Source organism: Medicago truncatula, chromosome 7 (genome assembly GCF_003473485.1).
Source record: "Medicago truncatula cultivar Jemalong A17 chromosome 7, MtrunA17r5.0-ANR, whole genome shotgun sequence".
In the NCBI taxonomy this organism is placed as follows: domain Eukaryota; kingdom Viridiplantae; phylum Streptophyta; class Magnoliopsida; order Fabales; family Fabaceae; genus Medicago; species Medicago truncatula.
Genome location: NC_053048.1, coordinates 22,900,117 through 22,927,575, shown reverse-complemented (window position 1 = coordinate 22,927,575; position 27,459 = coordinate 22,900,117). Strand labels below are relative to the sequence as shown.

The 27,459-nt window shown below is 31.3% G+C and overlaps 3 protein-coding genes across 3 annotated transcripts; 2 read left to right on the top strand and 1 right to left on the bottom strand.

Moving 5' to 3' along the window:
* Positions 1-526: 526 nt before the first annotated feature.
* On the bottom strand, positions 527-1,555 carry LOC25499880 (GATA transcription factor 3). Its single transcript, XM_013592905.1, has 2 exons — positions 1,483-1,555; positions 527-1,044 (listed from the first exon to the last, which is right to left on the bottom strand). Exons 1-2 carry the CDS (start codon positions 1,553-1,555, stop codon positions 527-529), a joined length of 591 nt encoding a protein of 196 aa, XP_013448359.1.
* An 11,067-nt stretch (positions 1,556-12,622) lies between these two features.
* Positions 12,623-14,940, top strand: LOC112416439 (uncharacterized). Its single transcript, XM_024770250.2, has 2 exons — positions 12,623-12,806; positions 13,122-14,940. The coding sequence occupies exon 2, from the start codon at positions 13,122-13,124 to the stop codon at positions 14,394-14,396; it is 1,275 nt and encodes a 424-aa protein (XP_024626018.1). The 5' UTR covers positions 12,623-12,806; the 3' UTR covers positions 14,397-14,940.
* Positions 14,941-20,303: 5,363 nt separating this feature from the next.
* Positions 20,304-25,272, top strand: LOC25499884 (uncharacterized). The gene is made up of 3 exons (XM_013592909.3): positions 20,304-20,648; positions 24,243-24,313; positions 24,760-25,272. Exons 1-3 carry the CDS (start codon positions 20,430-20,432, stop codon positions 24,776-24,778), a joined length of 309 nt encoding a protein of 102 aa, XP_013448363.1. The 5' UTR covers positions 20,304-20,429; the 3' UTR covers positions 24,779-25,272.
* Positions 25,273-27,459: the final 2,187 nt, after the last annotated feature.

Sequence of the window (27,459 nt, the reverse complement as noted above, 5' to 3'; positions counted from 1 at the left end):
TCAACCAATTGGTGGCGGTTAAATTGTATTTGGCGGTGTAAACGTGGGAGTGATTTCAGTTGCTTTTTTTATTTTATACAAAATCAATAAGAATAAAAAATAAAATATAAGAGAGTGTGCGTGACTTTTTTACACTAAGCACGTGAGTCGTGCATTGTCGTGCGTTTGAAATAGCAATACTCATAGATAGATAATAACAAAGGAGGTTAGGAATTCAATAGGATAACATAACATATCAAATAAGGGTTACAAAACATTTTGCTCTTGAATGTTGATACTCTTAGTTGCTATTAGAGTCAGAGAAACAGATACTTAAATTCTCAAATTGGTCACTTTAGGATTCAAAAATAATGTTCTCCTCATGAGGATAGGATTGATATTGATAAAAAAAAAAAGTGAACATATTTGCATATATTTATTAATTCAAAAGAATATGCATGCATATAAGCTCGATATATATCATCACCATCTTGTGAAAAATAACAATGAAACATCTGTAAAAGCAAAAAATCTAAACGATCGTTTATCATTCCTTTCGCATCGCCTTCTTGTGTAAATTTGAATGATTTCTGATATCGAAAGCTGGACTTGCCTTAGGTCTATACCCTTTAACCAATCCATTTAACTTGTATCGTAATCCACATGCATTGCACAAACTATTCTTCCCCAAAGGACCTTCCCTCCATTGAGTAGTCTCTTTGGTCTCACAATGGCTGCAACTTCTATCTCCTATGAATTTCTTGGCTCTACTCTTCTTAATAGAACATGACTTCACTTTAGTCCTTCGCAGAGGCTTTTGAGTAGTTTCTTTCGTCTCAGAATCGCTGCAAATTCTCTGATGATGATTAGGCACACTTGTATCAATATTGTCCTGTTGATTAATCTGAACACTTGACACATTGAAAGATCGATTTTCTTGTGTGTTTCCTTCACCCATTGATTCATCGAATTTTAAGACCTTTTCTAATTTCTCCATGTCATCCCAAAAAGTAGTATACCATTCCAAATTTTCTAGTGCTTCCTGTGGGATATAATCAAGTTTCCCTGCAAGGTTTAATTTCCATATTCTATTACTTAAGAATTACCACAAAATGATGAATACATCGCCTTGCACAAAAAATTAAACAACGCCAAAATTTCTTATCCAAAACCAGCCAACAAAAAATACAAGAGTCACAAACTTTAAAAACCACAATTAAACACATTCAAAAGTAGGGTGGTCATAATCAAGATTTTAAATTGCAAGAACATGACAATTGTGGCTAATTATTTATAATATCAAGAATTGCAACAATACTTCGTTGCAAATCTTGATCATCAAATATTTATTAATTCTACCACTAATTTATAGTACGGTCAAAACAAAATATAAGGAAAGGAGAAAAAGAAAAAGAGTTTGACAAAGAACATCAAGAGTGATTCATGCAAGAACTCAACAATGTAGAAAACCAAACAAAAGAAAGAGAGACTAATAATACTAACCCAAAGATGAGGATTGCGAGTACTGATCGACTTGATGTTCACTGAAATCTTGTTCTTCTCTCAGATTAGCCATTTCAAGGAAAACTCAGAAGAGGTAACTGGGAAAAAAATCTTGAAGACAGAGAAAAGACACAATTGAAGAAAATATTACCAAGCTTTGGTTAAAGGGATAAATTCTTATTGCTGCCAAAAATGTATATGACTTCTTTTTTTTTTATGCAGAATATATCACTTCCATTTGTACTTGTCTCGGTATTTATAGAACTTTATTTCATTCACATTTTCTTTTATCATCCTTTTATAATTAATTAGTATTCACTAAGATGGGTTTCTCAGAAAAAATTTGTTAGTTGAATGCGTATGTATATTCTCTAGTATTATGTCAGGAGATCCATAAGCGTGGTTCTTTTCTTGATAGCAGCGGAGAGGTTATATGGTACATGACGATAGAATTCTCGAGAGAACTTTCTTGCGACAATTTGTGGAGAATATAAACAAATATAAGAAGCTTTGAACTCGTTACGAGTCTAAAGGTTAATTGTTTCAAAAATAAGTTATAGAGACTGAACTTGGAGGATTCCTTTATGTATGCTCCATTAAATTTTCTTTCATGAACCATATATAGTGTAGCTTTTCGTTTCTTGGACATTCTGGTGGGAGCCAACCCGAGAAGATCTTCAACTTGGAGTTTGGTGGTGGAATCAATGACGGAAAGACTTTGTAGGTCGAGTAGTCGCAACTTATCCATCTAAGTTTGGGTTGCGGAAGTTATTTATAGATTTGAAGAAATGATTTGAAAAAATGATTGTTAGTCAAAGAACCCATTGAAAAAAAAAATTAAGAAAATGCATTTATAAGTTTCTTCCTGTCTTTTATCATCCGTTTATATGAATTAGTAGTAGTCAAAGTATATTAGCATAAAGACGTATATCGTTTTTATCTGCAAAATTCATTAATGGGATTACTAGGGGTTCATAATAAATTTTCTCGTTAACCACAAGCACCAAGTAATCCCATTAATGAATTTTGTATATAAAAACAATATACGTCTTTGAGGATAAAAGAAATTATATTATGAATTCTGCAAAATCCCATTAACTGTTTGGGAGTTAAACAAAGAAATATTCATAGAAATCATAATTCAATGAATTTGAGAGTAAACGGTTTGAGGATAATTTATGCATATTCATAATAAACTACACCAAGAAAGTATACGATGAATCCCCTTATTAGAGCTCAATCCTATGATTCCAATCTTTTTTGAAGATAAAAAAAATGGAAATCCAAAAGGTATTCTTTGTGTTTATAATGACAAAATATCAAGTTAGCTCACTCGTCTTTTCTCTTTATCCTTACCGGCCTCTTAAATATTCTATTAGTCACCTCATTTTTTTAGAGTTTAGACATTATATTTTTTTTTTTGTCAAGTAGTATAGTGACTGGAGCTTACACATTTTAACTGTGGGGAAGTGGGGTGTACGGGATTCGAACCCCAACTCTAGCATATAATATACAATGTCTCTACCAACTGAATTAAACTCGCGGGGACAGTTTAGACATTATATAATAGTATGGATAAAGATTTAATCATGTATATCACAATTTTCTCTCAATTTAATCCCTGACAAAAAATAAACTCAATATAAAACCTGATTCATTAGAACAGAGGGACTAATTTGGTCCCAATATAAAAATATCAAGGAATAATTTGAGTTTATTTTCTACTTTGATGGACCAAATTAGATTTTTACTCTAAAATTATTAGTTGTGATATACAGCTTAAAATTAGTTCCTATTTGTTATAGATTTTTTAAGAAAAAAAAAAAATCACTTTTTTAAAGAAAATAATAACTTTTAAAAATATTAAATCTGTTTGTTACAACTTTATGAAAAACATCAGAGTCTAAAAAAAAATATCCCAAAACAGCTTCAAATGAGAAGTTGTTAAGAGTAGCTTCTTAGAGAATATACTCTTTTTAAAGTAAAGAGAAAATATGAATTAAAAGATTAAAGGCCCGTTTGCTACAGATTAAGCGATATTTTTGTTATAAAATTAGTTCAATTTTTTTATCCATATTTTCTCTCTCCTCTAAAAAATTCTATTTTTTGAGAAGATGCTCTTATCAGCTTCTCATTTGAAGCAGATTTTAGAATTTTTTTAGATTTTGATTTTTTTAAAAAGTTGTAACAAACGGATGCAATATTCTTAAAAGTGATTATTTTCTTAAACAAAATAGATTTTTTTCTTAAAAAAAAAGCTATAACAAACAGGCTTTAAACTAAGGACCCGTTTGTTACAGATTAAAATAAAAGTGATTTTCACGTAAAATAAATTAGAGATTATATTTTAGAGATTTTATGAAAAATCAGAATCTATTTTGCGTTTGTTTACCACAATAGAAATCACTTTTTTTTAAAAAAAAAAAATATATATATATATATATATATATATATATATATTTAAGGCCCGTTTGTTACAGATTAAAATAAAAGTGATTTTGACATAAAATAATTTATAGATTATGAGCCCGTTTGTTATAGCTTTTTTTTAGGAAAAAATCACTTTTTTTAAGAAAATAATCACTTTTAAGAATATTGCATTCGTTTGTTACAGATTTTTAAGAAAATCAGAATCTAAAAAAAATCTAAAACTAGATTTTTTTTAGAGGAGAGAGAAAATATGGATAAAAAAATTGAACTAATTTTATAACAAAAATATCGCTTAATCCGTAACTAACGGGTCCTTAATCTTTTGATTCATATTTTCTCTTTACTTTAAAAACATTCTATTCTCTGAGAAACTACTCTTAACAGCTTCTCATTTGAAGCTGTTTTGGGATTTTTTTTTTTTTTTTTTTTTTAGACTCTAATGTTTTTCAGAAAGCTGTAACAGACATATTTAATATTCTTAAAAGTTATTATTTTCTTTAAAAAAAAAACTGATAATTTTAAGCTGTATATCACAACTAATAATTTTAGAGTAAAAATCTAATTTGGTCCATCACAGTAGAAAATAAACTCAAATTATTCCTTGATATTTTTATATTGGGACCAAAAATTTGAACTAATTTTGTAAAAAAAAAATCGCTTTTATATAGCTGTTTCCAAACAAACTAAATTATTTTTTTTTTTTAAAAAAGTGATTTTTTCTACGCAAAACAAACACAAAATAGATTCTGATTTTTCATAAAATCTCTAGAAAATAATCTCTAAATTATTTGATGTCAAAATCACTTTTATTTTAAACTGTAACAAACAGGCCCTTAGCTTCTTTCTTAAAGAACTTTATTGTAACTTTGTATTAAAATAGCTTTTAGACCGTAAAAAAGCATGGCCAAACAGTACCTTAGATTTTGATCTTTTTTAAAAGTTGTAACACTAACAAACGGATGCAAAACTCTTAAAAGTGGTTATTTTCTTAAAATAAGTGATTTTTTTCTTAAAAAAGCTATAACAAACGAGTTCATAGTTCAATATTTTAATCCATATTTTCTCTCTCCTCTAAAAAAAAACTATTTTTTGAGAAGCAGCTCTTAACAGCTTCTCGTATGAAACTGTTTTTAGATTTTTTTAGATTATGATTTTTTAAAAAAGTTGTAACAAACGACAGCAAAACTTTTAAAAGTGATTATTTTGAAAAAAAATGATTTCTTCTTAAAAAAAGCTATAACAAACGGGCTCAAAATCTCTATAAAATAATCGAGATTATTTTATGTCAAAATCATTTTTATTTTAATCAATAACAAATGGGCCCTTAGTGTTTGGAAGAATGATTTCCAAAATTCAGGTGGTGTTTCTATCAGGAAGAGAATTTCTAGATGGAGTTGTAGTTGTTATTGAGATTGTAGATTTTCTGTCAAAATCATTTTTATTTTAATCCATAACAAATGGGTCCTTAATGTTTGGAAGAATGATTTCCAAAATTCAGGTGGTGTTTCTATCAGGAAGAGAATTTCTAGATGGAATTGTCGTTCTTAATGAGATTGTAGATTTAGTAAAGGAATGTCGTTAAGTTAATTGGAGTTATTTGTTGATCATGTTTCAGAAGATGGGTTTTTCAGAAAAATATATTAGTTGGATTCAAGCCTGTATATTCTTTAGTATTATGTATGTTTTAGTGAATGGTAGTCCGATTGTAGATCTCAAGATCGATAGAGGATTGTGATAGGATTGAATTTAGTCCATCTTAAAATTGTTTGTTTTGGATTTTTAAACTGCTGTATTTGGATTTTCAAATTCTATTTTGAAAAAGAATATCTACCGAAGTTGTTACAGAATTGTGTCACGATCAGGTCGCTCTTTTTAAGACGTTTCATGACACTATCCAAAATTGTGGAAGACAAACTATCAACTACGTCGCCTCCAGGACAAAACAGGCTCAGCTACAACGGCACGGTTAACTACTGCACTATAGAAACCACTCAAATATGGTACTGTGACCACTCTCTTATGGTGCTAAGACCATTCAGATATGGTATTATCACCATTCTAACCTTTAAGTTCTCCAAAATATCAAGATGGTACTACGACCACTCAAATATCCATTATAACCTTTAAGTTCTCCAAAATATTAATATAGTACTACAACCACTCAAATATGGTGACACCGTCATTCTGACTTTTTAACTTTTCCAAAACTAGGAAAATATCAAAAGAATATATATATATATATATATATATATATATATCATTCTTAATTCTAACGGCAAGTTATTATTACAAAGAACGACTATAATCTTAAAAGTACTCTTTATTTCGAAGGGATTATGCTCTTAAAGTCATTTTTGATTCTAAAGGGACATTATCTCCAATAAGGACTAATGTATTAAGAACACTATTAATTCTGAAGGGACATAAAAAGGAGATGAGGATAAGAATAGATTGTTAACCCAAACTGGATGGAGAATAGAGAATGATTTCTTGACAACTCAATAGAAATATTTGGTGTTATTTTTCAATTGAGTGGAACCCTCTATTTATATAGAGATTTTGTTACTGGTTTTGCAGTGGAATCCTCTATTTATATATAAAGATTTTGTATTTTAGCTAAAATTTCGACAACAATTTACTTTAGTGGATAAGATCAAAATGAAACTTAATCACTAGTCAGCTCAACAAATCTCGTGGATAAGATAAAAAAGAAACAAAACCACAAAAGTGAATGAAACAAATGTATTGTCTATGAACGAAGGAAAGATAAAAAATTTAGTTGGATTCTCGAACCTTATCACAACTAGCATAAGTTAAAATTATGGGATGTGATATCATGAATAAAAAATAATAATTATTACTCCCTCCGTTTCCTTTTAAGTGTTTTTTTAGGATGAATTTTTCGTTTCTATTTAACTGTCGTTTTGGTATTTTAAGGGTACGATTTCTCAATTATACCCTTTATCAATTACTCTTATTTTTTTCAATAAAACTAATTAATGCTATATATTTGGAAAACTAAAGTTTTTTATTTTTAAACAAAGTTTGTTTGTTTTGTTTTAAAACAAAATTTGTTTATTGTTATCTTCAAATTTAAACAAAATTTTGTTAGCTATCATAATGGTTACATGAAGAGTTAAAATTCTATAAATAAGATGAATAGTACTTTTTAAAAATTTCAAGTGCAAAGTAAAAGAATATGAATTTGTTGGAGAAAGAGATTCGTAACTAATAATTTTTTCTTAAATATTAAATTTATTGGAAAGATAAAATGTGTGCAAAAAAATAGAAAATTATTAGTGGATTAAAATGAGGGTATAATCGTAAAAAATGTGCAAAAATACACTTAACTATTTTTGTGTTAAATTTCTAAAACGACACTTAAAAATGAATGAATTGAGTATTATTTTTATCATTATAAGTATTTAAAAATTAAGTACTACAATTTAAACACCGTGTGTTTAATCTTCCAATTTCCTTCAAACTTCACAATTGAAAATTGATTTTTTAAAGGTTATGGCCAAACAAGTTTTTCTCCACTAAGATATGATTGATAATTGATGACAACTAGTGTACCCATGAAAAAATGGTGGGTAATTTACCCCAATCAATAAACATTCACCTTTTTAGGTGGTATCCATAAACTATTTTGACCCCACCAATAAATTGCTCATTATGATTGGTTGGTGGGTAAATTACCCACCATTTTTTAAAGATAATCTAGAAAAAACCTTGATAATAACGTAATTATTAAAAAAAGTGAAAATATTTGCATTGCCCTAACTCGAAAACTTGGATATAGATTTCGATCATCTCCTACCCATACTCTTGTGTTGTCCATTCTTAAACACAATCATTCACTCACATTTTTTCTCTTTTTTTTTTCTGTATCGTTTTTTTTTTTTCTTTCTTCGCGTCGATCAATCAATAATTGAATTAGAAAAAGAGAGAAGGCTTAACAAAAAGGGCATGAGATGATCTGAATCCTCATCGATAAAACCACTTATGTAATATCATCTAGTAATAACACGAATATAAATATAATTGAACTTTAATCTATTAACAAAAAGAATATATACATCCATAAAAAAATAAAAATAACGGTTCAAAATTATGCACACCACATATAGTGTTCTTCAACCACTCATGCTACCCATATGTAATATCATCTAATAATAACACTAATCTAAATATAATCGAATTTAAAATCTATTAACAAATAAAATATCCTTGTCAAAAAAAAAAAAAGAATATCCTTCATCTTTCAAAAAAAAAAAAAGAATATCCTTAAAAAAAAAAAAATTTGAACAAGCAAAAATGAATTATATTAACTTGCAAAAGTGATATCGTTAGCACAAGGTGTGCCAAGAAACCACCGAAAACAATGGTTCATAAAAGATACAAAGAGTCTATCCAACGCCTAAACACGACATAGGACTAGACCACCACATATGATCATCAAATACAAAACAAGCATTTTTGGGTTTCAACCACCACAAAGAATAATACTTTTACTTTGTCTAGTAGCTGATCTAAAGATGACTCCTTTTGATTAAATAATCTAGCATTTCTTTCATTTCATATGGTCCAAACGGTCAGAAGTCAAATAAGCTGAAGAAAAGACCATCTTGATTTCATAACACCTGTATAGTGAGTAAATTGAATAAAATGATCAGAAATTTCTTGATGATCAACACCATCAAAACCAATCCATGACCGCATTAGAGGCCACAATGACCCAAAGCAAGGACAAGAGAAAAACAAATGATGAGCATCCTCCACCTGGCCACACCCCGAAACACACATAGAAGCGTCCACATTAATTATACCACGTGATGCCAAGTTAGATTTAGTAGGAAGGTAATCACGGAGCAGCCGCCAAGCAAAGACTGACACCTTTAGTGGAATCTGTTTATGCCAAATTAGATCTAAATCCTGAGTAACCTGCAGTACCTCGTGAGTTGTGGTCATAACATACACAGAACGAACATAGTAATCGTCTGAGAAAAAAAAAATACTTATATATATTAAATCTTTTTTCTAATTATAATCAAATAAAAGCTATATTAAACAACGATCAAAAGACAAGAAGTGTTAAGATTGAAAGAATATAAAAGTCAAAAAATAAAAACATCTCACCAAAACGGCGCTACCATTACCAAACCAACCTATATGTTCAATCTAACAAATGTTCTACCTATACATAAAAATAAAAATAAAAATAAAAACCAATGCTATACCTATAAAAAAAAAAAATCTAACCAATAGTTTATCCTTCCTTTCTCAACAAGATTTTATGAAAATTTGAATGCTTGTTAAAATCAAAGGATGGACTTGCCACAGGTCTATACCCTTTAACCAATCGATTTGACTTGTATCTTAATCCACATGCATTGCATAAAGTATTTTTCCCCAAAGGACCCAATCTCCATTGAGTTGTGTATTTGGTCTCACAATGACTGCAACTTCTCTCTTTATATATATCTATGATCTTATCTCTATTCTTCTTAATAGAATTTGACTTCACTTTAGTCCTTTGTAGAGGCTTTTGAGTATTTCCTTTACCATATTGCTCTTCTTTCATATTCTCTTTATGTATTATTGTATCCAATTTCTCCTTTGGTAGATTCTCTTGATTGATGGCATGAATATTTGACACATCCAAGAAAGGAACCTTTAGGTTTTGTTGCTCCAAATTGATAATTTCTCTCTCATAAATATTTGGCCACACGAAATCATTAGACAAATATGTATCAATATTCTCCTCTTGATTTATTTGAACATTTGTTACATCGAAAGATTGTGTATTTCCTTCACCCAATTGATTGAATTTGACCTTTTCTTTCTCATAAGTGTCACAAAAAAGAAAATAATTGGAATCCTCTTGCAAACTATTCTCCATGGTATCCCAAAAAGTAGGGTAGGTTTCCAAATTTTGTAGCACCTCCTTTGGGATATAATAATGAAATTGCTCTGCATGGTTTTCCTCATGATATTTACTTTTTGAGTTGAAGTCGAATATAGCCATAGTGAAACTTTTGTGCTGCACTCTTTTTTTAAACAATAATAAGAGATATTCTTGAAATTCAACCAGCATAATCTACTATATATATAACAGCCAAATTTTAACAGAAATCCCACACAATAAGGAACCGACTTTTTATTTTTTGATAAAAAATAGGGAACAACCTTTTAATTTTTTTTTTAAGGGGTTAATGGTTCAATTTTAAAATTGGATTTAAATTAATTTCATTCTTATCATGTTTTCAAAATAAGATTAACATATTTCAAAAATAAAATAAAATATTATTAGTCGATGAATTGTCTATTTTTTAACTCTTAGAGTTTAATGATAGTGGGTTGACGGTCAAAAACAACTTTACACAAACAATTAATCAAAACATTTAGAATCAGAAATCATTTGAAACAACTTGTCAAAAAGAAAAACTCACTTTAAAACAAACTTTCTCATGATAGCTCATTTTTCCCTCACAAATGTAACAATAAAATTGTCAATTGAAATAAACTTTCTTAGAATAACCAGCAAAAAGACGAGCACTCACGTGCCCGTCTTTCCGCTCTTTTTATTGCGCTAACGTTTGAAAATTATGAACGATGTTTTTTTATGAAATTTTGATTTTGATTAAAATTAAAAAAAATATATATAAATGTGTGTTGCTTTCAAGTTATAAAAAATCAAACTAACCATGATTATCTATTTCAACGGCAGCGACAATAATACAATATAACAAAAAAATATAATCTAAATTCTTTATTTACCAACGACAATTTTATTATAGAAAAAGTTGTTTTAATGGTATAATTGAAATGATGAAAAAGTAAGTATAAATATACTCATCTAGTTTGCTACACTTTTTAAATGATAAAGGAAAAAAATATATTCATATCGTATCTATTACATTTGTTTTAATATTTAAATATACTTATCTATTTGTTATAGTTCAAAAATGCTGAAAGGGATAGTTTTATTTATATACAGTATAGATTCCCAGTAATAACTCATTCTCACTCCCAAATAAACTTATAGCTATACTATATGTATACGTAAAAGGAATATAAGATTTTTATTATTACTATTATACTCATAAATAAATTTTTCTATAACAATAATAGATTGTTGATGTTATTAAAAAAGATAAAAATTTATATTATATTTTTATATTATATGTGTCATTAAAAAATATGATCATGGTTTGTTGCTTTTGTTACAATTTGAAATTTACAAATATATATTTATAATTTTAATCAAAATCAAATATTCATATAAAATATCATTCATAATTTACACGCAAAAACGAAGAAAAAGAACTGAAAGATGGACAAATTTTGGATGGTTTTTTCATTATTCATACTAGAAAAAAGACTATTATGCTAATGTTTGAAAATTATGAACGGTGTTTTTTTTATAAAAAATTAGCAAAAAGACGGTTATAATATTACAAGAATCTCAAAAAAATTAGAATTTTTTAACAAAAATAATTAAATAAGAATTTTTATATTTTTTGCAGTTAATAATTCATATTTTATTTCCGTTTTGTTAGAAAATTCCTTTTTTTAGAGAGGTTTTTACAATATTTTACATATTTCTTTGCAATTTCATAAATAAAAAGTACAAAAATTGAGTTAAAAATAAAGAAAAAAAATAATCATTTATATATGTTTTTAGTCCCTATAAATATATCAACTTTTCATTTTAGTCAATCTAAAATTTTCCTTCAACTTTTTGTCCCTCAAAAATTTTTCATCTTCACTTTTGGCCTCTCTTTTAAAGTAAACTCATATGTAGAATTCATATTTTTGCAAAAAGAATCATAATATTATAAGAATTTCTCCCAATTTTTTTTTTTTTTAACAAAACATGAATTTAATATGAATTTTTATATTTTTGATGGTTAAAAATTCATATTAAATTTATGTTTTGTTAAAAAATTCTAATTTTGGGAAATATTTTTACAATATTCTACAAATTTCATTAAAAAAATACTAAAATTAACTTAAAAATAGGGACCAAAAGTAGTGATTGGAAATTTTATAGGGACTAAAAGTTGAAGAAAAATTTTAGAGGAATTAAAACGAAAAGTTGGTATATTTGTAGGGACCAAAAACATATTTAACCCAAAATTTATAAAGACTATAATTTGAAGAAATTTTTTAGAGAAATTAAAACGAAAAGTTAATACATTTATAGGATTCAAATACATATTTAGGCCCCATTTGGATAAACAGCTTATATTGATGCTTATAGCAGTAGAGCTTATAGCACTACAGCTTACATCATAAGCTCTTATACTCAATAAGATATTTACGTTTTGATATGTATACTAAAAAGTACTTACATAAATTGAAGTGTTTGGATGTGTCATTACATAAAATGTTAAATATTTTCTAATTTTTTAAAAAAATAATCAAAGAATCAAACCACAATTTTTTTGAGTAAATGGTCAAATACCCTCCAAAATTGCAGTTTTCATCAATTGCCCCGAAATTCACAAAACGTCAATTGCCCCCTCGAAATTTTACACTGTTAGTCAATTTAGTCCTTGTGTTGAGTGGTTTAGTTAAAGGTGATGATGTGGCTATTTGATGCTGACGTGTCAATCCTTGCTGGCAGGGCGTAAATGACTGAATTATAAAAGTCACTTTTAATATATTTTTTATTACTTTCCCCCCAAATATATCCCTAATTTCACTCACAACATACCAAAACCCTTTTTGTTTTTCTCTTCCTTTCAACACTGGTATCCAGCGAAGAGTCACCGGAAGCCACCACCAATCGCCGCCGTGAAGCCCGTCGTCATCGGCGTCGTTGCGCCTTCAGTTCCAGATATCACCATCTTCATCATTCCGTCACCGTAAGAGAACACGTACGTAAGGTACACTTCTCATAAGTCCTGAAACTTTGTTGCTCAATTTTTGGTCTAAAAAAAACTACCATAATGGTGGAAATCTTACTATTTTGATATCTAAATCTTACTATTTGATGGGTTTTGCATGTTAAAGATTAGATTTTTTTGACATAAGGTTGATATGGAAATGATCTCTTTTACCATTTTAATCATCCTATTATTGTTTATATGTGATATTATAGTATTTGAATGTTGTTAATTTCTTTGATTTTGCATCTTTATCCGATGTTTGTTTTTTTAGGGTTAAGTTGTTATTATTCTGATTCAATGTTATTTTTCTAGATGTATAGGATGAATGGGGAGATATCACTTGTCATGTATCATGGAGGGAGGTTTGTAAGAAATGGAAGAGGTAACTGTGAATATACAGGGAAAGGAAGACGTGTGTGGGATGTAGACCCAGACCTCGTTTGCATACCTGATCTTAAAAAAATGGTTGTGAAGTGTGATAATTATGGGAATGTTGAGGGTATGCAGTGGCTGAGGGAAGAATTTGGCGAAGATTATGATTTGGGGTTGAGGCCATTGTCTGTTGATAGTGACTTTATCAACATGGTTGACGCTACAGAGCGAAATGGAAATTGTGTTGACGTAAACGTTACACATTATGTTATAGAGTGTGTAGAGGTGGAGCATATCACTGAAGCTGAAAGGAAAGAGATTGAAGAAGCATTGATGTTGGTTGAAACTCAGATAAGTGCATGTAAAGTATCCAAAGAGCCAGTGAAGAATCCTGACATGGAATTCGTCAAAGGACTTGTTAGGGAAGTTCAAACACGTACTCAAACAAGAGTTGATTTAGAGCCAAAAGATGTATCTGGTCAAGAGTCTCAAGCAAGGCAAGAAGGTCCAGAACAAAATCAAAATCCAGATGATTTTCCATGCGCTGATGAATTAATCCAACAAGAGCAAACTTTGAATGAGGAGCTTTCGAAGATGAGAAAGGAGGCTAAACGGAAGGGGGAAAAAAAGGTGAAAAGTGTTATTCAAAGGAAGAGGTATGTGTTACCACCAAGTGATAGTGATTCAGATAGTGGTTACGATGATTACCATGTTGAGTTTAGAGATGCACTAGATCATAGAGAGCGTTATTATCAAGATGCTGATGAGAATGGTGGTGGAAGTGGTATTGTGCAAGTTAGAAGGGAAGGTGAAAGTGAAAGCGATGATTCATACCATTCTGAAGTGCTCAAGTCTCCAATAAGTACGGATTCTGATAGGGACGGTACTAAAAAGGGCATTTTCCCTCAGTTGAATAAAGGTGCATCATTTGGTGAAGTTGTTTTGGAAGCGGGTATGGAATTTGCATCATTGGCTATTTTTAGAGAAGTTGTTAGGGACTACACAATCTGGAATGGCAAAGATATACGATGGATAAAAGATGAGTCATACAGAGCGAGGGCTAAGTGCAAGAAGGATGTTGAAGGATGTCAGTGGGAAATATACTGCTGCAGGAATAATGTAAGAAATAGCTTTCAGATTAAAACATACCATGAACCCCATACTTGCAGCAGAGAATCTTACATATCGGCAGAAAATGGGTGGTTAAGATGTTAGTGGATAAAGTTAGAGTTCAGCCAACTATCTCACATAAAGAGGTACATGATTACTTCAAGCTGGCTTTTAATGTGATTCTTTCCGACTCAAAAATAACAAGGTCATTAAGGGCAGCTAGAGAAATTGTTCAGGGTTCTAAAAAGGAACAATATGGTCTAGTATGGGACTATGCCAAAGAGTTCGAGAGGAGCAACCCGGAATCAACATTAAAGATAGATACCATACCTATTCCTAATTCTCCACCCCAGTTTCAGAGGTTCTATGTTTGTCTTGATGCATGCAAGAGGGGTTTTAAAGCTGGTTGTAGACCATTCATAGGTTTGGATGGATGCTTTTTAAAAGGTTATTATGGTGGTCAATTGTTGTCTGATGTTGGCCAAGATGCAAATAATCATATTTATGTGATTGCTTATGCAATTGTGGATGTTGAAAACAAAGATAACTAAAAATGATTTCTTTCCTTGTTGGAAAATGACTTTGGTCAACATACGCAATATGGTTGGAACTTTATATCTGATATGCAGAAGATATTATTACTTATCCAGTATATGCTTATATTACTTAAGTTATTATTACTTCTGTTATTACTACTTATGAAACATATATAAGTGTGTATAGCAGTTTTGAACAATTACTAAATTATGACTAAAGTGCTATAATGACAGTGCAGAAATATATGAGCAGTTTTAATGTGCTACAATTTTGACTACTTCTGTTATTACTAGTTTTGAATATGTGCAGAATAATGACAATGCATAAATATATAAGTGATAAACTACATGGGGTTTTTTCATCTCAAGTTTGTGTGAAAGTGCTATATGACTGAGTGATGCTTTTGTCATAGAATTACTATATGCTTCTGTCAATTACTATATGCATATGCTTATGCTAAGAATTAAGAAGAGTCAAAATCAACTAAGAAATTTATGCTAATTATAGGTACTGTCATTATAGGTAGTATACTTGACCTTGCAAATTTATGCTAATTTATTACTACTATGAATCTTATTCCTTCTATATGCTAATTTATATGACTAATATATGCCACTGATAATGTGCTAATATAATGTGCTTATACCTTATACTATGAATCTTACACATTATATAATGTGCTTATGTGTATATATTCTCTATAAATTAGTGCTTATACCTTATACTATTCTCTATAATGTGCTTCTATGTATATATTCTCTATAAATTACTACTAAGCCACAACCCAGATGATGGTATGTTTAAGGTCATACTAATTATATGTGCTATAAGTGACTAAAATGACTAAAGTGCTTCTGTTATTACTAAAGTAACTATATGTCCAGGGACTATAATTTGCTTCTGTTGAATAATGCACTAATATATTACACTAGTTTTACATTTGTTGTCTGTTATTTCAGTGTTATTACTACTAATATATGCCATTTGTGCACTAATATATTGCACTAGTTTTACATTTATGCATTAATTTTTGATAACTATAGGGGGGTTTGATCATTAGTGATAAACTACAGGGGGTTTTTGATCATTTGTTCTGTTTTGTGATAAACAACAGGAGGGTTTTGATCATTTGTTCTGTTTTGTGCAGAGACTTATACCTGCTTTTCAAGAAGTGATGCCTGGTGTTGCAAACGGCAGAAATGGACAGATGAATGAAATTGACCATTGTTATGCAACTTCGAGGGGGATAATTGATGAAACCTGCAATTTCGGAGGGGTATTTGACTATTTACTCCAATTTTTTTAGGGAATCAAACCACGATTTTAAAGTTGTAAAAAGAACAATATTAAAATTTAGTAATAATTTTAAGGGTTAAATATGTTTTTGATCCTATAAAATTGTAAACTTTTAAGTTTAGTCCTAACTTAATTTGAATAGTTTTTTTAGTCTGTACAAAAAAATACATATAAGTTTAATTCCTGCTAAAAAAAGTTTGTTTAATTATCCTTAAACTCTTAAATTTTTTAACGATTTTTTTGAGATACGTTTAGAACAATATGAAAGGTTTATTTATTAAAATTTAGATTTTTTTTAATATGAAACAAATTAAATATGAATTTTTTAAAATGACAAAAGTTAAAAGTAACAAAATTTGGACGTAGAAATCAAATTTTACGATAATTTTTTGTGGAGGAACTTTTAGTAATGTTCTTAACACGTTTGTAAAAAATTGTTCAAAAATTTAAGAGTTTAAGCATAAATTAAACAAATTTGAATTAAGTAGGGACTAATAATGAATTTGGATAGGCTGGAAAACTGTTTGTTCCAGAAAGGAGAATGGAGGTTTGGGGTGAGACAGTTGAAGGAATTTAATAGTGCTTTGTTAGGTAAATGGTGTTGGCGGATGTTGGTGGACAGAGGTGGTTTGGTATAGGGTCTTAGTTGCCAGGTATGGCGAATTAGGTGGCAGGTTGGAGGTTGGGGGCCGGAGTGTGTCGTGTTGGTGGAGGGAGGTGAGTCGTCTTAGGGATAGTGTTGGTGAGGGTGATTGTGGGTGGTTTGTTGGCCACGTGGCTAGGAGGGTTGGAGATGGATCTGATACGTTGTTTTGGTTTGATAGGTGGTTAGGGGATGTTCCTTTTTGTGCCCGTTTTCGTAGACTGTTTGAGTTAACGGAGAATAAGCTCATGTCTATGGCAGACTTGTTCTCTGTTGATTTGGAGCAGCAGGGGGTTTTCTGGAGGTGGAGGCGTAGATTGTGGCAGTGGGAGGAGGAGATGTTAGCGGAGTGTAGGGCTTTACTTCTTGATGTTCTCTTGTTTCCGAATGTTTCAGATAGATGGGTTTGGCTTCCTGCTCCTCTAGATGGATACACTGTTCGTGGTGCCTATCATGTGCTAACCTCTCAGGACCATTCTGGTCCGGCTCCTGATGCGGAGTTGGTGTGGCACAAACAGGTTCCCTTGAAGGTATCAGTTTTTGCGTGGAGACTCCTCCGGGATCGTTTACCAACAAAGACTAACTTGATTGCTCGACGGGTGTTGCCGACTGATATGTCCTTATGTGTCGCTGGTTGCGGTCATCCTGAAACGGCTCAACATCTCTTTTTGTTGTGTAACACTTTTGGTTCGCTTTGGCATATGGTGCGTGATTGGATTGGTTGTGCGGGGGTGGATGCTGATAATATTTCCGACCATTTTCTTCAGTTTACTTATTTGATAGGTGGTGCTGTTTCTAGACGTTCTTTTATGCAACTTATATGGCTTCTTTGTGCATGAGTTGTGTGGAATGAACGAAATAATCGTCTGTTTAATAATGTAATAACTCCCATTCCCCGTTTGTTAGACAAGGTAAAGATGTTGTCTTTAGGATGGTTGAAAGCTAATAAAACTACTTTTGTTTTTGGTACCCAGCAGTGATGGTCATGCCCTCTTGTTTGCTTGGGTATTGGCTAATGTAGTCATGTTGGGTTGGTTTTGTAATTGTTGTAACTCTTGGTTCCTGTAGTAGTCTCTAAGACACACCTTGTGCTCTAGGGACTGCTTTGTTATATAATCTCATTTTGGCTTCTTCAAAAAAAATAATGAGTGCATAATTTTCTTGTAGAGACTAAAAAAAGAACTATTAAAATTAAGTATGGAATAAACTTAAAAGGTCCCTATTTTATAAGGACCAAAAACATATTTAATCCTAATTTTAATATACATAAAAAAAGACTTAAATAAGCTTTTGGTCCTTAAAAATATAGTCAATTTTATTTTTAGTCCTCATAAAAAAAAGTGAAATGTTTCGGTCCCTAATTTTTATTTTAAACACGGTTTTAGTATCTGTTAAATTAAAATTTGTTTAATTAATTATGCTTAAAATCTGAAACTTTTGAATGGTTTTTTATATACTTGTTTAGAACATTATAATAAGTTCGTCCATACAAATGTAGCTCAAAATTTGATTTTTAAGTCTAAAATTTTACTACTTTTATCTTGAAATTTTGACGATTTAAAAAAAATCATATTTAATTCATTAGATGTTAAAAAGTTATAATTTTTAGTAAAATAGTTTCTTATAATATTCTTAACATGTTTGTAAAAACACTTAAAAATTTAAAAGTTTAAGAATAATTATAAATTTTTTAATTTTATAGGAATTAAAACTATGTGCTAAAATTTTTATAGTGACTAAAACATGCAACTTTTTTTATGAGGATTAAAAACAAAATTAGATATATTTATAGGGACCAAAAACTTATTTTATCCTATAAAAAATCATTAATATTCTTTTATAACAAAATTAACATTATAGGTATAAATAAATAGTCTAAACATCACTATTCTCATGTAAAATAATGCAAATACCCTTTTAAAAGAAGTATAATAATGCAAATATAAAAGTAAGAAATAATCAAACATAGGTAAAAGTTTGACAGTCCTATACTCCCTAAAAAAGAAAAAATTGATAGCCCTAAACCATTGTTTGAAAATTCTTTAATTTTTTTGTTGGTAGTTACGTGTGTTATTACTTACATAGAGGATAAAATAAAATAAGTATCGGTGCAAAAGATAATCATACAATGAATAAAATATAGGCTTTGGAAAAAAAGTTTAATTCGGGAATCGAAGCAAGTTTGTATAAGCTCCGTGAAAAGCTACATGTTAAGCTCAAAATTTGAGCTTATTAAAATTTGGTATAAGCAGTTTATAAAATTGTGGTAAGCTATTTTTATTGATTTATCCAAATAGTTTTAAAAAGACTTATGTTAGTAGACAAGCTCACATAAGTTTAGAATAAGCCAATCCAAACGCGGCCTTAACCCTTTATATATTTGGATAAGCTAGTTTACCCAACCTCAAAAATAGGTAAATCCAAACGAGCCCTTATTAAAACTACCGCACTTTTATCTCCATGAGCTTAGCTCAATTGGTAGGGATATTGCATTTTATATGCAGGGAGCGGGGTTCGAACCCCAAACACTTCACTTTTCGAAATTTAATTGTGTGAGCTCCGGCCACTGTATTACTTGACAAACAAAAAACTACCGCACTTCTCTTTCATTTTTAGCGAAAATACTGGATTTTAACACTCCACTCTACCCTTCTTGATATTAAGGCCCCGTTTGGATTGGCTTATTTTGAGCTTATGTGGGCTTATCTGCTCGCATAAGCCTTTTTGAAGGTGTTTGGGTAAATAAACAAAAACAGCTTATCATAGTTTCATAAGCTGCTTATGCCATATTTTAATAAGCCTAAATTTTCAGCTTACCTTCCGGCTTAACAAGAAGCTTATGAATTTATGTAACCTCCTTCGATTCTCTCTGGATCCACTTTTTCAAAACATATATTTTAATTATAAATTTTTTTGAAGGAATATTTTAATTATAATTTTAGTTATCTTTTGCAGTACATGAGTAACAAAATTGCTATATACGTATCTTACTAATGTAACACACCCAACTAAGATTTTTTTTTTGTTACGTAACAAAATGAAACTAAATAAAAAAAACAAACTTAACTTTTTTTTTTTTTAACAAACTGTACACTAATATATATATATATATATATATATATATATATATATATATATATATATATATATATATATATATATATATGATAAGTTTATTTACACGTTAATTTTGTCTTATATGAATATTTATATTTTTTTTTAAGGACAAATATTGATTATACTATATATATATATATAATTAATAAATTATAATATTTTTTTTACGCCTTGATTAATTTCATAAAAAAAAATCTTGATAATTGTGGTTCAATTCTTTGATTTTTTGTTAAATTAAAAATATTTAAAATTTCGATAATTGCTTATATAATGTCACATCTAAACACTTCAATTTATGTAAGTACTTTTTAGTGTACATATCCAAACATAAATAACTTATCAAGTATAAGAACTTATGATGTAAACTCTAATGTTATAAGCATCTATATAATATGTTTATCCAAAGGGGCCTAAGTCCCAAACACACACCAAGTGCAACAGTACAAAAGAACAAAAAGGGTGAAAATCGCAGCCCCAACCCAATACCGCAATAGATACATGTAATCAAAATCCCTGATCGGTGAAAATCACAGCACGGAGATTCAATGGAGGAAGTAACCGGTGGCGGCGGTGGCGGAGGAATTCAATGGTTGTGGGGTGTAGCTAGTGCAGCTCAAATGGGATTGGGTGTACGTTCCTACCGTAAGGGTCACGCAGGGGATTCTTGTCTCATGCCTTTGAAGGCTTTCACTGTTGCTTCTCTTTTTATTGGCAGTGCTGCTTCTGCTTCTGTTTTCATTCTTCATGCTAATGGCATTCATGGGGTAATAATTATTATAGTACTGTCTTTTTAAATTTCTTAATCGTTTATTTTAAGAGTAAATACCCAATTTGATGCTCACATATCTTCGTGTAGCCAGCTTTAATTCGTGACAAAACATGATATCTAAATTAGTTGACAAATTATTCTTTACGAGAATGTCAGAGACTAGTTTGAGTATTATTTTTTGTCACGGACTAAGTCGGGCTGCTCGAAAATAGTGAAGGACCAAATTGGGTCTTTATTTTTATGTTTTGTAGCTTGTTTGTTATGTCACTAGTTAGTTAGGGTTTCAAATTCATTTTTGGGAATATGCGGCCGGTGGTGTTGAAAATTGAATTGTGGTTGCAATGCCACTGCGGGACCTTAAAATCCTTTATGGTTGTGACATTGTTGCCACAACCACATCAGCCCATAATTGTAGTGTGATCGTAAATCACTGTAGAATCTACATTGCAGCACTGCAATGGCTGCAATGTAGTAGATGCAAGTTATGCAACGGCGCATCAGGTTGCAGCGGACTATATGGTGCTAACAAAAATTATTTTCAATCTTCTTATGTCATAGATTTAGACGGTATTATGAAGGAATAGAGATATTTTAGTGTGAATTATAATAGTCATAAATTGTGCATGCTGCAACGGCAACAATACATATCACAACAGCCGCAATGCCCACAATCGCAACTTTGTTTGGTTTGCCATGAAATGGAATGCGATTTTAGTTTATCTTTTGGGACCGAGTGAAAGTGGTACACTGGGAGTACAGAGTAATGTGAATATGAATTGCATCATAAAAGAGATCTTAAAAGGGTTATGTTGGTTGTGGATGAATTTTGTGTGTTTACTTTGTATTGGGGAAAAGGGATGAGTTTGAGTGATAATGTGAGTTGAAAAGTGAATTGTGAAATGGGGTTTTAGTGGTTTGTGGGTTTCTGGTGGAAGCAGAAGATTGAGCTTGGAAGAGGATTTTCATACGCTGAATTTGCAATCAAATAAAAGACCTTGTTGATTGTAAGACTAGAATAGGTGTGGATGAAGATGTAGTTCCTGGGGAGATATATAATGGACAAACTTATGTCGTAAGGTATTTATGGAGAGTGAAAGTGAATTCTGATATGGTTTTTGTTTATCTGTGTCATTGGATTCTGGTGATGGCAGAGAGATCTGCTTCATAGTCGTTCAAGTTTACAATGGAATACAACACACCACAATGCATTGTTCTTTAATGGCTTTGATGCAATGTTGTCAAATATTGGCCATGGCGGCGGCATGGCAGATTACAGTGGCTGATTGTTTAACAACCACCATGGTCAATTTTTTAAGGATGGCGGTTGAAAATGGTGGATTTTTGGCTTTTTCTGCCATACTCTATTGATAACACTGCTTTACTTTGATGTTGTTCTTAGTTTTGATATTCATTCATCAAGCTTCTGATAACACTGCTTTACGCAATGATCGAAGTATTCCTTGACTTAAATACCATGTAAATATAATCAGATGATAAAGTCCGAGCATATTTTTCATCAATACACTTTTATTATACGAAATTACTGAGGGTGCTGGGCATTTGAGGATTATGTGGTGAGTAGTGACAAAAAGAGCAAGGTATCTTGGATATCCACCCGCTACCAAAAAGATACATGAAAGTGTAACTGATGAACTGAAATCAAGATGAGATTATGTCAACCAGGTTTATGCTCCTAGAAATGATAATTATACTGATGACCAACTGTTCACACTCTTTGAGTTTGTGGGAACTTGATAGGACCCTGAGTTTGGGCCTTAGTTCAATAAGTGTTAGTTGGGAATATTTCCTGAATTTTAGGAATATTTTGATTATAAAAGAGAGGGAATAGTATTGTGTATCTCACAGAGAAATATGCTTAGAGTTGGTTAGGAGAGTTTCTCTCTGGTTAGGAACATCGTGTTCTGGTAGGAGTGTTCACACTCTTGTTTATCATCTCCTTTTCTTTATCTTTAATTTTTGTGTTCCATTAGAACCCAACCCACTCTTCTGGATTTTATCATCCCTCAGACAGTAGCCTCACCTGTGACTTGCTCTGTTATAGATTTTACCTTACACTTAAATGGAGCTGAATCCAATCTTCGGGGACTTAGTTAAGAATCAAATAGAACAGTATAATCAAGACTAAGTTTAGGATGAACACTCTTGCCAAACGCAGCGTATATGACTAGTATATCAAGGTCGATAATAAAAAGGACAGATTGAAAACTAGTGATAGAATTGGTATGTCATAAATCAATTTAATGACTATAATTCTGCTTATGATTAATATACCTTCCAGCATTAAGTTGCAACAATTATTACAACATAATTTAGGAATTTCAAAGAGAAGGATGGCTTAATGAACTTCATAAGACTTTAATTTGACTATTTCATCACTCACATGACAAAGCTGTGCATTTGACGTGGATTCAATCCTGACAGACGACAGAATTGCAATTGCATTTTGTAATTGTAAATTGAAAGTCATGTTGGGGTTGTTAACATTTCAATTTACAAGGCAATAGCCATGGGAGCGAACTTTCCCTTCACTTAGTGGATGTGTGACTGTCCTTAAATACTGTTAGCTGTTCCCTAAGTGGATGTGCGTGGATGTACAAAGTGCGAGTGTAAGCAATTGAATTGAGAAAGTTGAGTTGCTGATTCTTCCAGTTTAGATCTATGTTTCTGATGTCATCATCAGTTATGTGCAAAAATGATCTGATGACTGACAGGACCAGTGGCAGGTCCGGTGTTTGGTTGAACCTGTCGTACTGGTCAATCCTGTCCAGGTTTAATAACACTACTCTTAATTGGTAGCTTGGTAACTTCAAACCTTTTTCTTATATTGCAGGTGATAACATGTTATTTCACTGTTTGTGGTGGATGATACTATTGATGGTTATGATTTTTTGCAAAAAGCTAAATAGGAAACCAGATCATAAGGCATAATTGTTACTTTAAAGATGCTTTTTGATAGAACCCTGAGTTCCTGTACATGTGTTGGCCCAATTGTTGGGCCCAATCCACACAAGCACAACCTCTAGAAGCCTGTAGAAGCTGTGGGAATACAAACAGTTATAATAATTATTGGAATTTAGGCAGAATTGCAGTTATTGAAGAGAGGGAAGCCTAGAGGGTCAGTCATTAAGAAGAGAATTTCCGTTATAAAAGAGGGGGGAGTCTAGAGATAAGGCATTCAGAAAGTTTGTTAAGAGTTGTTTAGGAGAGAAGTTCTTTCTGGTCTAGGAGCTTAGCTCTGGTAGGAGTTCTCTGAACTCTGGTTTATCTTTTCAACTTTCTGTTTTCATCTTTGTTGGAGCTTTGAGCTCATCACTTTCCAGTTAAATAAATACAGTTTTGCTTTCAAATTTCGGGGTTCTATCACTTTTACAGTTGTTTGAACAGAAGATGTGAAAATGCTTAGTATAATGCTTAGTTGTTATAGATGTCAAGTGATCTTCTGTATACACGACTGTGGTATCTGCTTCCTTTCGAGTTGTTTTCAGTAAAATAAAATGTATGGTCTAGATGTAAGATCTCATATGTGCTGATATTAATATTCTCACATACTACATGTTATTGCATATAGGTGGATGATCTCATTGAAGCTGGTGCCAATTTAAGAGCTAAACTTGGGTTACGTCCACGCACACCGAATAAGTAAGTAAATTTTGTAGTTCATGAAAAGAAAATGTATCTGCAAACTGAGTTATACATTTTAAAAATGGATTAAATATTTTTGAAAACTCAGAAAATTTTACGAACATTGTTTTTGGCCTTTCCGAAAATGCAGTCCACCTAGATAAGCTCTATCTTCTCTCTATCACAACTGAAAAAGAAAATATATAACCAAATGTCATTTTAGCCCCCCATGTACAAAGTAAACTATAAAAATGAAAAATTGAGAATGATGTTAGAAAGTAAATGGACCCTTATCTTAAAATTTCAACAGATTCATCATTTCTTCATAAATTCTTCTAGTAGGGAAATTCAGTCTTTTCTCCTGTCAATGATTAATTATTATTTTTTTATAATGAAGTTCATGCGTATTTTTTAATTACTTATTGGTCTTCTATGAAATAAAATAGTATATTTTGTTTGGATAGGAAAATGGATGAATCATAACCAAATGCTCATTCACATCTTGTGATATTACTTGGAGCTGTGGTTCCTTGTTGGAGAAGCAGTCATAACATTTTGTGGCGTGGTTCCTTGAAAGGTTAAAGGTTTGATGTGCATTTCAACAATAATATGCTTATTAGAGATACTAGATCCAATTGAATTTTGTTGATGCAACTTGTAATATTTTGTTTATGCAACTTGTACTACATCGTCATCGATAATTTCTATTTCATTGATCTTAGTCAGCCGGCACTTCTAGGCTCGCTTAGTGGCAGCGTCATACATGCATATGTCATGTGCTATGATGCTAGTTGTTAAGATATAGAGTAGAATCAAGTTTCATATAGGATTTATGAAAATACAAATATAGTTTTGTACTGTTGATTTGCAATGTATCACGATCCATGACAAAGTTGCATAAAAATATGTTCGGTAAGTACATCCACTTAGAATGACTTTCATTATGTCATTGGTAATTCAGAATGACATGTTCATTAAATATAAAGTTTGCAAATACTTTACAAATTTGCATGACCTTCCAATGAATAAGCTCGTAAACTTTGCTTTATCATTTTGAAGTTTGGTTGATATCTTCACTTGAAGGATCTTTCGAGGAAATATAGCTCACACTGGTTTGACTATAACGGGGAATTACATTGAACTCTCCACCAGTAAGTGATTGCAGTTTTGCCTTGGTATTTGCATAATCTTTTCTATTTGAATAAAGTACATTTTGAACTGCCTTCCCCTTCAAGGGTATAGTTAAATTTCAATTCAACATCAAGAAACTCTAATCAATATTTCTAATGCATATACAAGGTAGCTCCTCCATCCATTTATATAACTACCAACATCATGACCAAAAAGTACCCTTTGAGAGATAACTTGGGGTACACCTAGGAAGCCAACATCATAAAACATACTGTAAAACATATTACACATTGCACCCTTCGAGAATGACGCATGTACATATACTTAATTCTTCCAAGACTCGGTTTTCGCCACCGAGGCTGAGATTGCAACACTGTAACAATTCTGCACATCAGCAACAATGGAATCCATTTCATGCTTACTTCTGCAGCTGATTGCAGCTCGCTGTCCAAACAGCAGTTGTTTCGGATGTTCAATCACCGCATGACAGTGTTCGGAACCATTTTTCCAAATTTTTATGTTCCGACTTTTCCACAAACTCCACACAATTGTTGCAAATAATTCATACTTCTCTTATGATAGATTCTGCATTAAAGCAAATATAATTTCTGCTACTGTGTTGTTTTCTTGCATTACTGCTGTCACATCAATCAAGAGATGACTTTCTCTCCAAAAACGTTCCTAGCTGCAGGACAATCAAGCAGCACATGTTTTTTTGTCTTCATAACTTCCATCGTACATAGTACACACAGTAGCATAGTTAACTCCTCGATCAAGTAATCTGGCACGCGTCGGTAAGCATCCTCTGCAAATCCTCCATATTAAATTCTTCACCTTCAGAGGGACTTCCAACTTCTAGATTCCTGCCCATCTCCGAGGTCTGTAAAGATGTGAATTATCAGAACCTTCTTCCATACATAACCTGTAGGCGTTCCTGACAGAATAACGACCATTTTTCTCCGCTTTCCAAACCAATTTATATTCCTCTACCTGCCGGATTAGGGTGTTCTTAAAATACCTTGGGCTGTATTATAATCAAAACATTGATGAATTATGTTGCGATCCCAACTCTGTGCGTTATGATCAATGAGGGAATATACTTTTGCATGTACAATAACCTCACGAGGATGTCCTTCACCCGAAATACAGCTCCCATCCTTTAACCATGGTGCATCGAATATTGGAATTTTCAGTCCATTACCAATTTTCAAGCGAACCAACTGCCTTGCGCTAAAGATGCTATGCCACTCAAAGCTTGGGTTATGGCCTAATTTTGCCCTGAAGTAATCATTCCTGGGGAAGTACCTTTCCTTAAACAGTTTCGAAACTAGACAGTCTGTTTTAGTATGAAACTTGTATCCTTGTTTGCCTAGCATCACATTTTGAGTATCTTATAAATATTGAGTATGGTATAGATAACGGTGATGTATGTTATAAATTTATAATTTGTCATTTGTATCATTTTGAGTTCAAAATAGTTCATTCACATTATGCACCTGACATAAAGAAAAGCTTGCTTGAATTTACTCTGCAGTTATAGTTGAACTCTTCATGTTATCATTGAGATTTCTTATGCTCATATTCCTATAACCCTGCATGTTTCTTATTTTGCCACACTAATTCAAGTACTTAATGTGCAAGCCTTTGCAAAAAAATAAAATTAATGTGCTTGGAAAGGTTAGCTTTAGTTTTACTTATTATAAAATGTAGATATTTCATTAGGAAAAATCTTGTGGCTTATGTCGGTTTCTTTTGAGTAGTCTGGCTTTTTCCTTGGTATAAATTTTGATCCTTATGATGGAGAGAGTATATTTATTGCAATTTTATAACAATTTTATATCTTGACACTCAACAATTTTGTAACAATTTTTACTTGGAATCTAATCGAAACAACATGAAAATATTATTCAAAATAACATAGCATCTAAAGTTCAGAAATAATATTAAAATGACTTATAACACATAACAAGGCAAGACATAATTATAAAGTTACAAAAACTAATATAAAAATGTAACATTCAAGCATATATTCA

Coding starts and splice junctions, on each gene's coding strand:
- LOC25499880 (XM_013592905.1), bottom strand. CDS start 1,555: ATGGCTAATCTGAGAGAAGAACAAGATTTCAGTGAACATCAAGTCGAT. Junction 1,045..1,482: donor CTCGCAATCCTCATCTTTGG/GTTAGTATTATT, acceptor TAAACCTTGCAG/GGAAACTTGATTATATCCCA.
- LOC112416439 (XM_024770250.2), top strand. CDS start 13,122: ATGTATAGGATGAATGGGGAGATATCACTTGTCATGTATCATGGAGGG.
- LOC25499884 (XM_013592909.3), top strand. CDS start 20,430: ATGGAGGAAGTAACCGGTGGCGGCGGTGGCGGAGGAATTCAATGGTTG. Junction 20,649..24,242: donor ATGCTAATGGCATTCATGGG/GTAATAATTATT, acceptor TATTGCATATAG/GTGGATGATCTCATTGAAGC.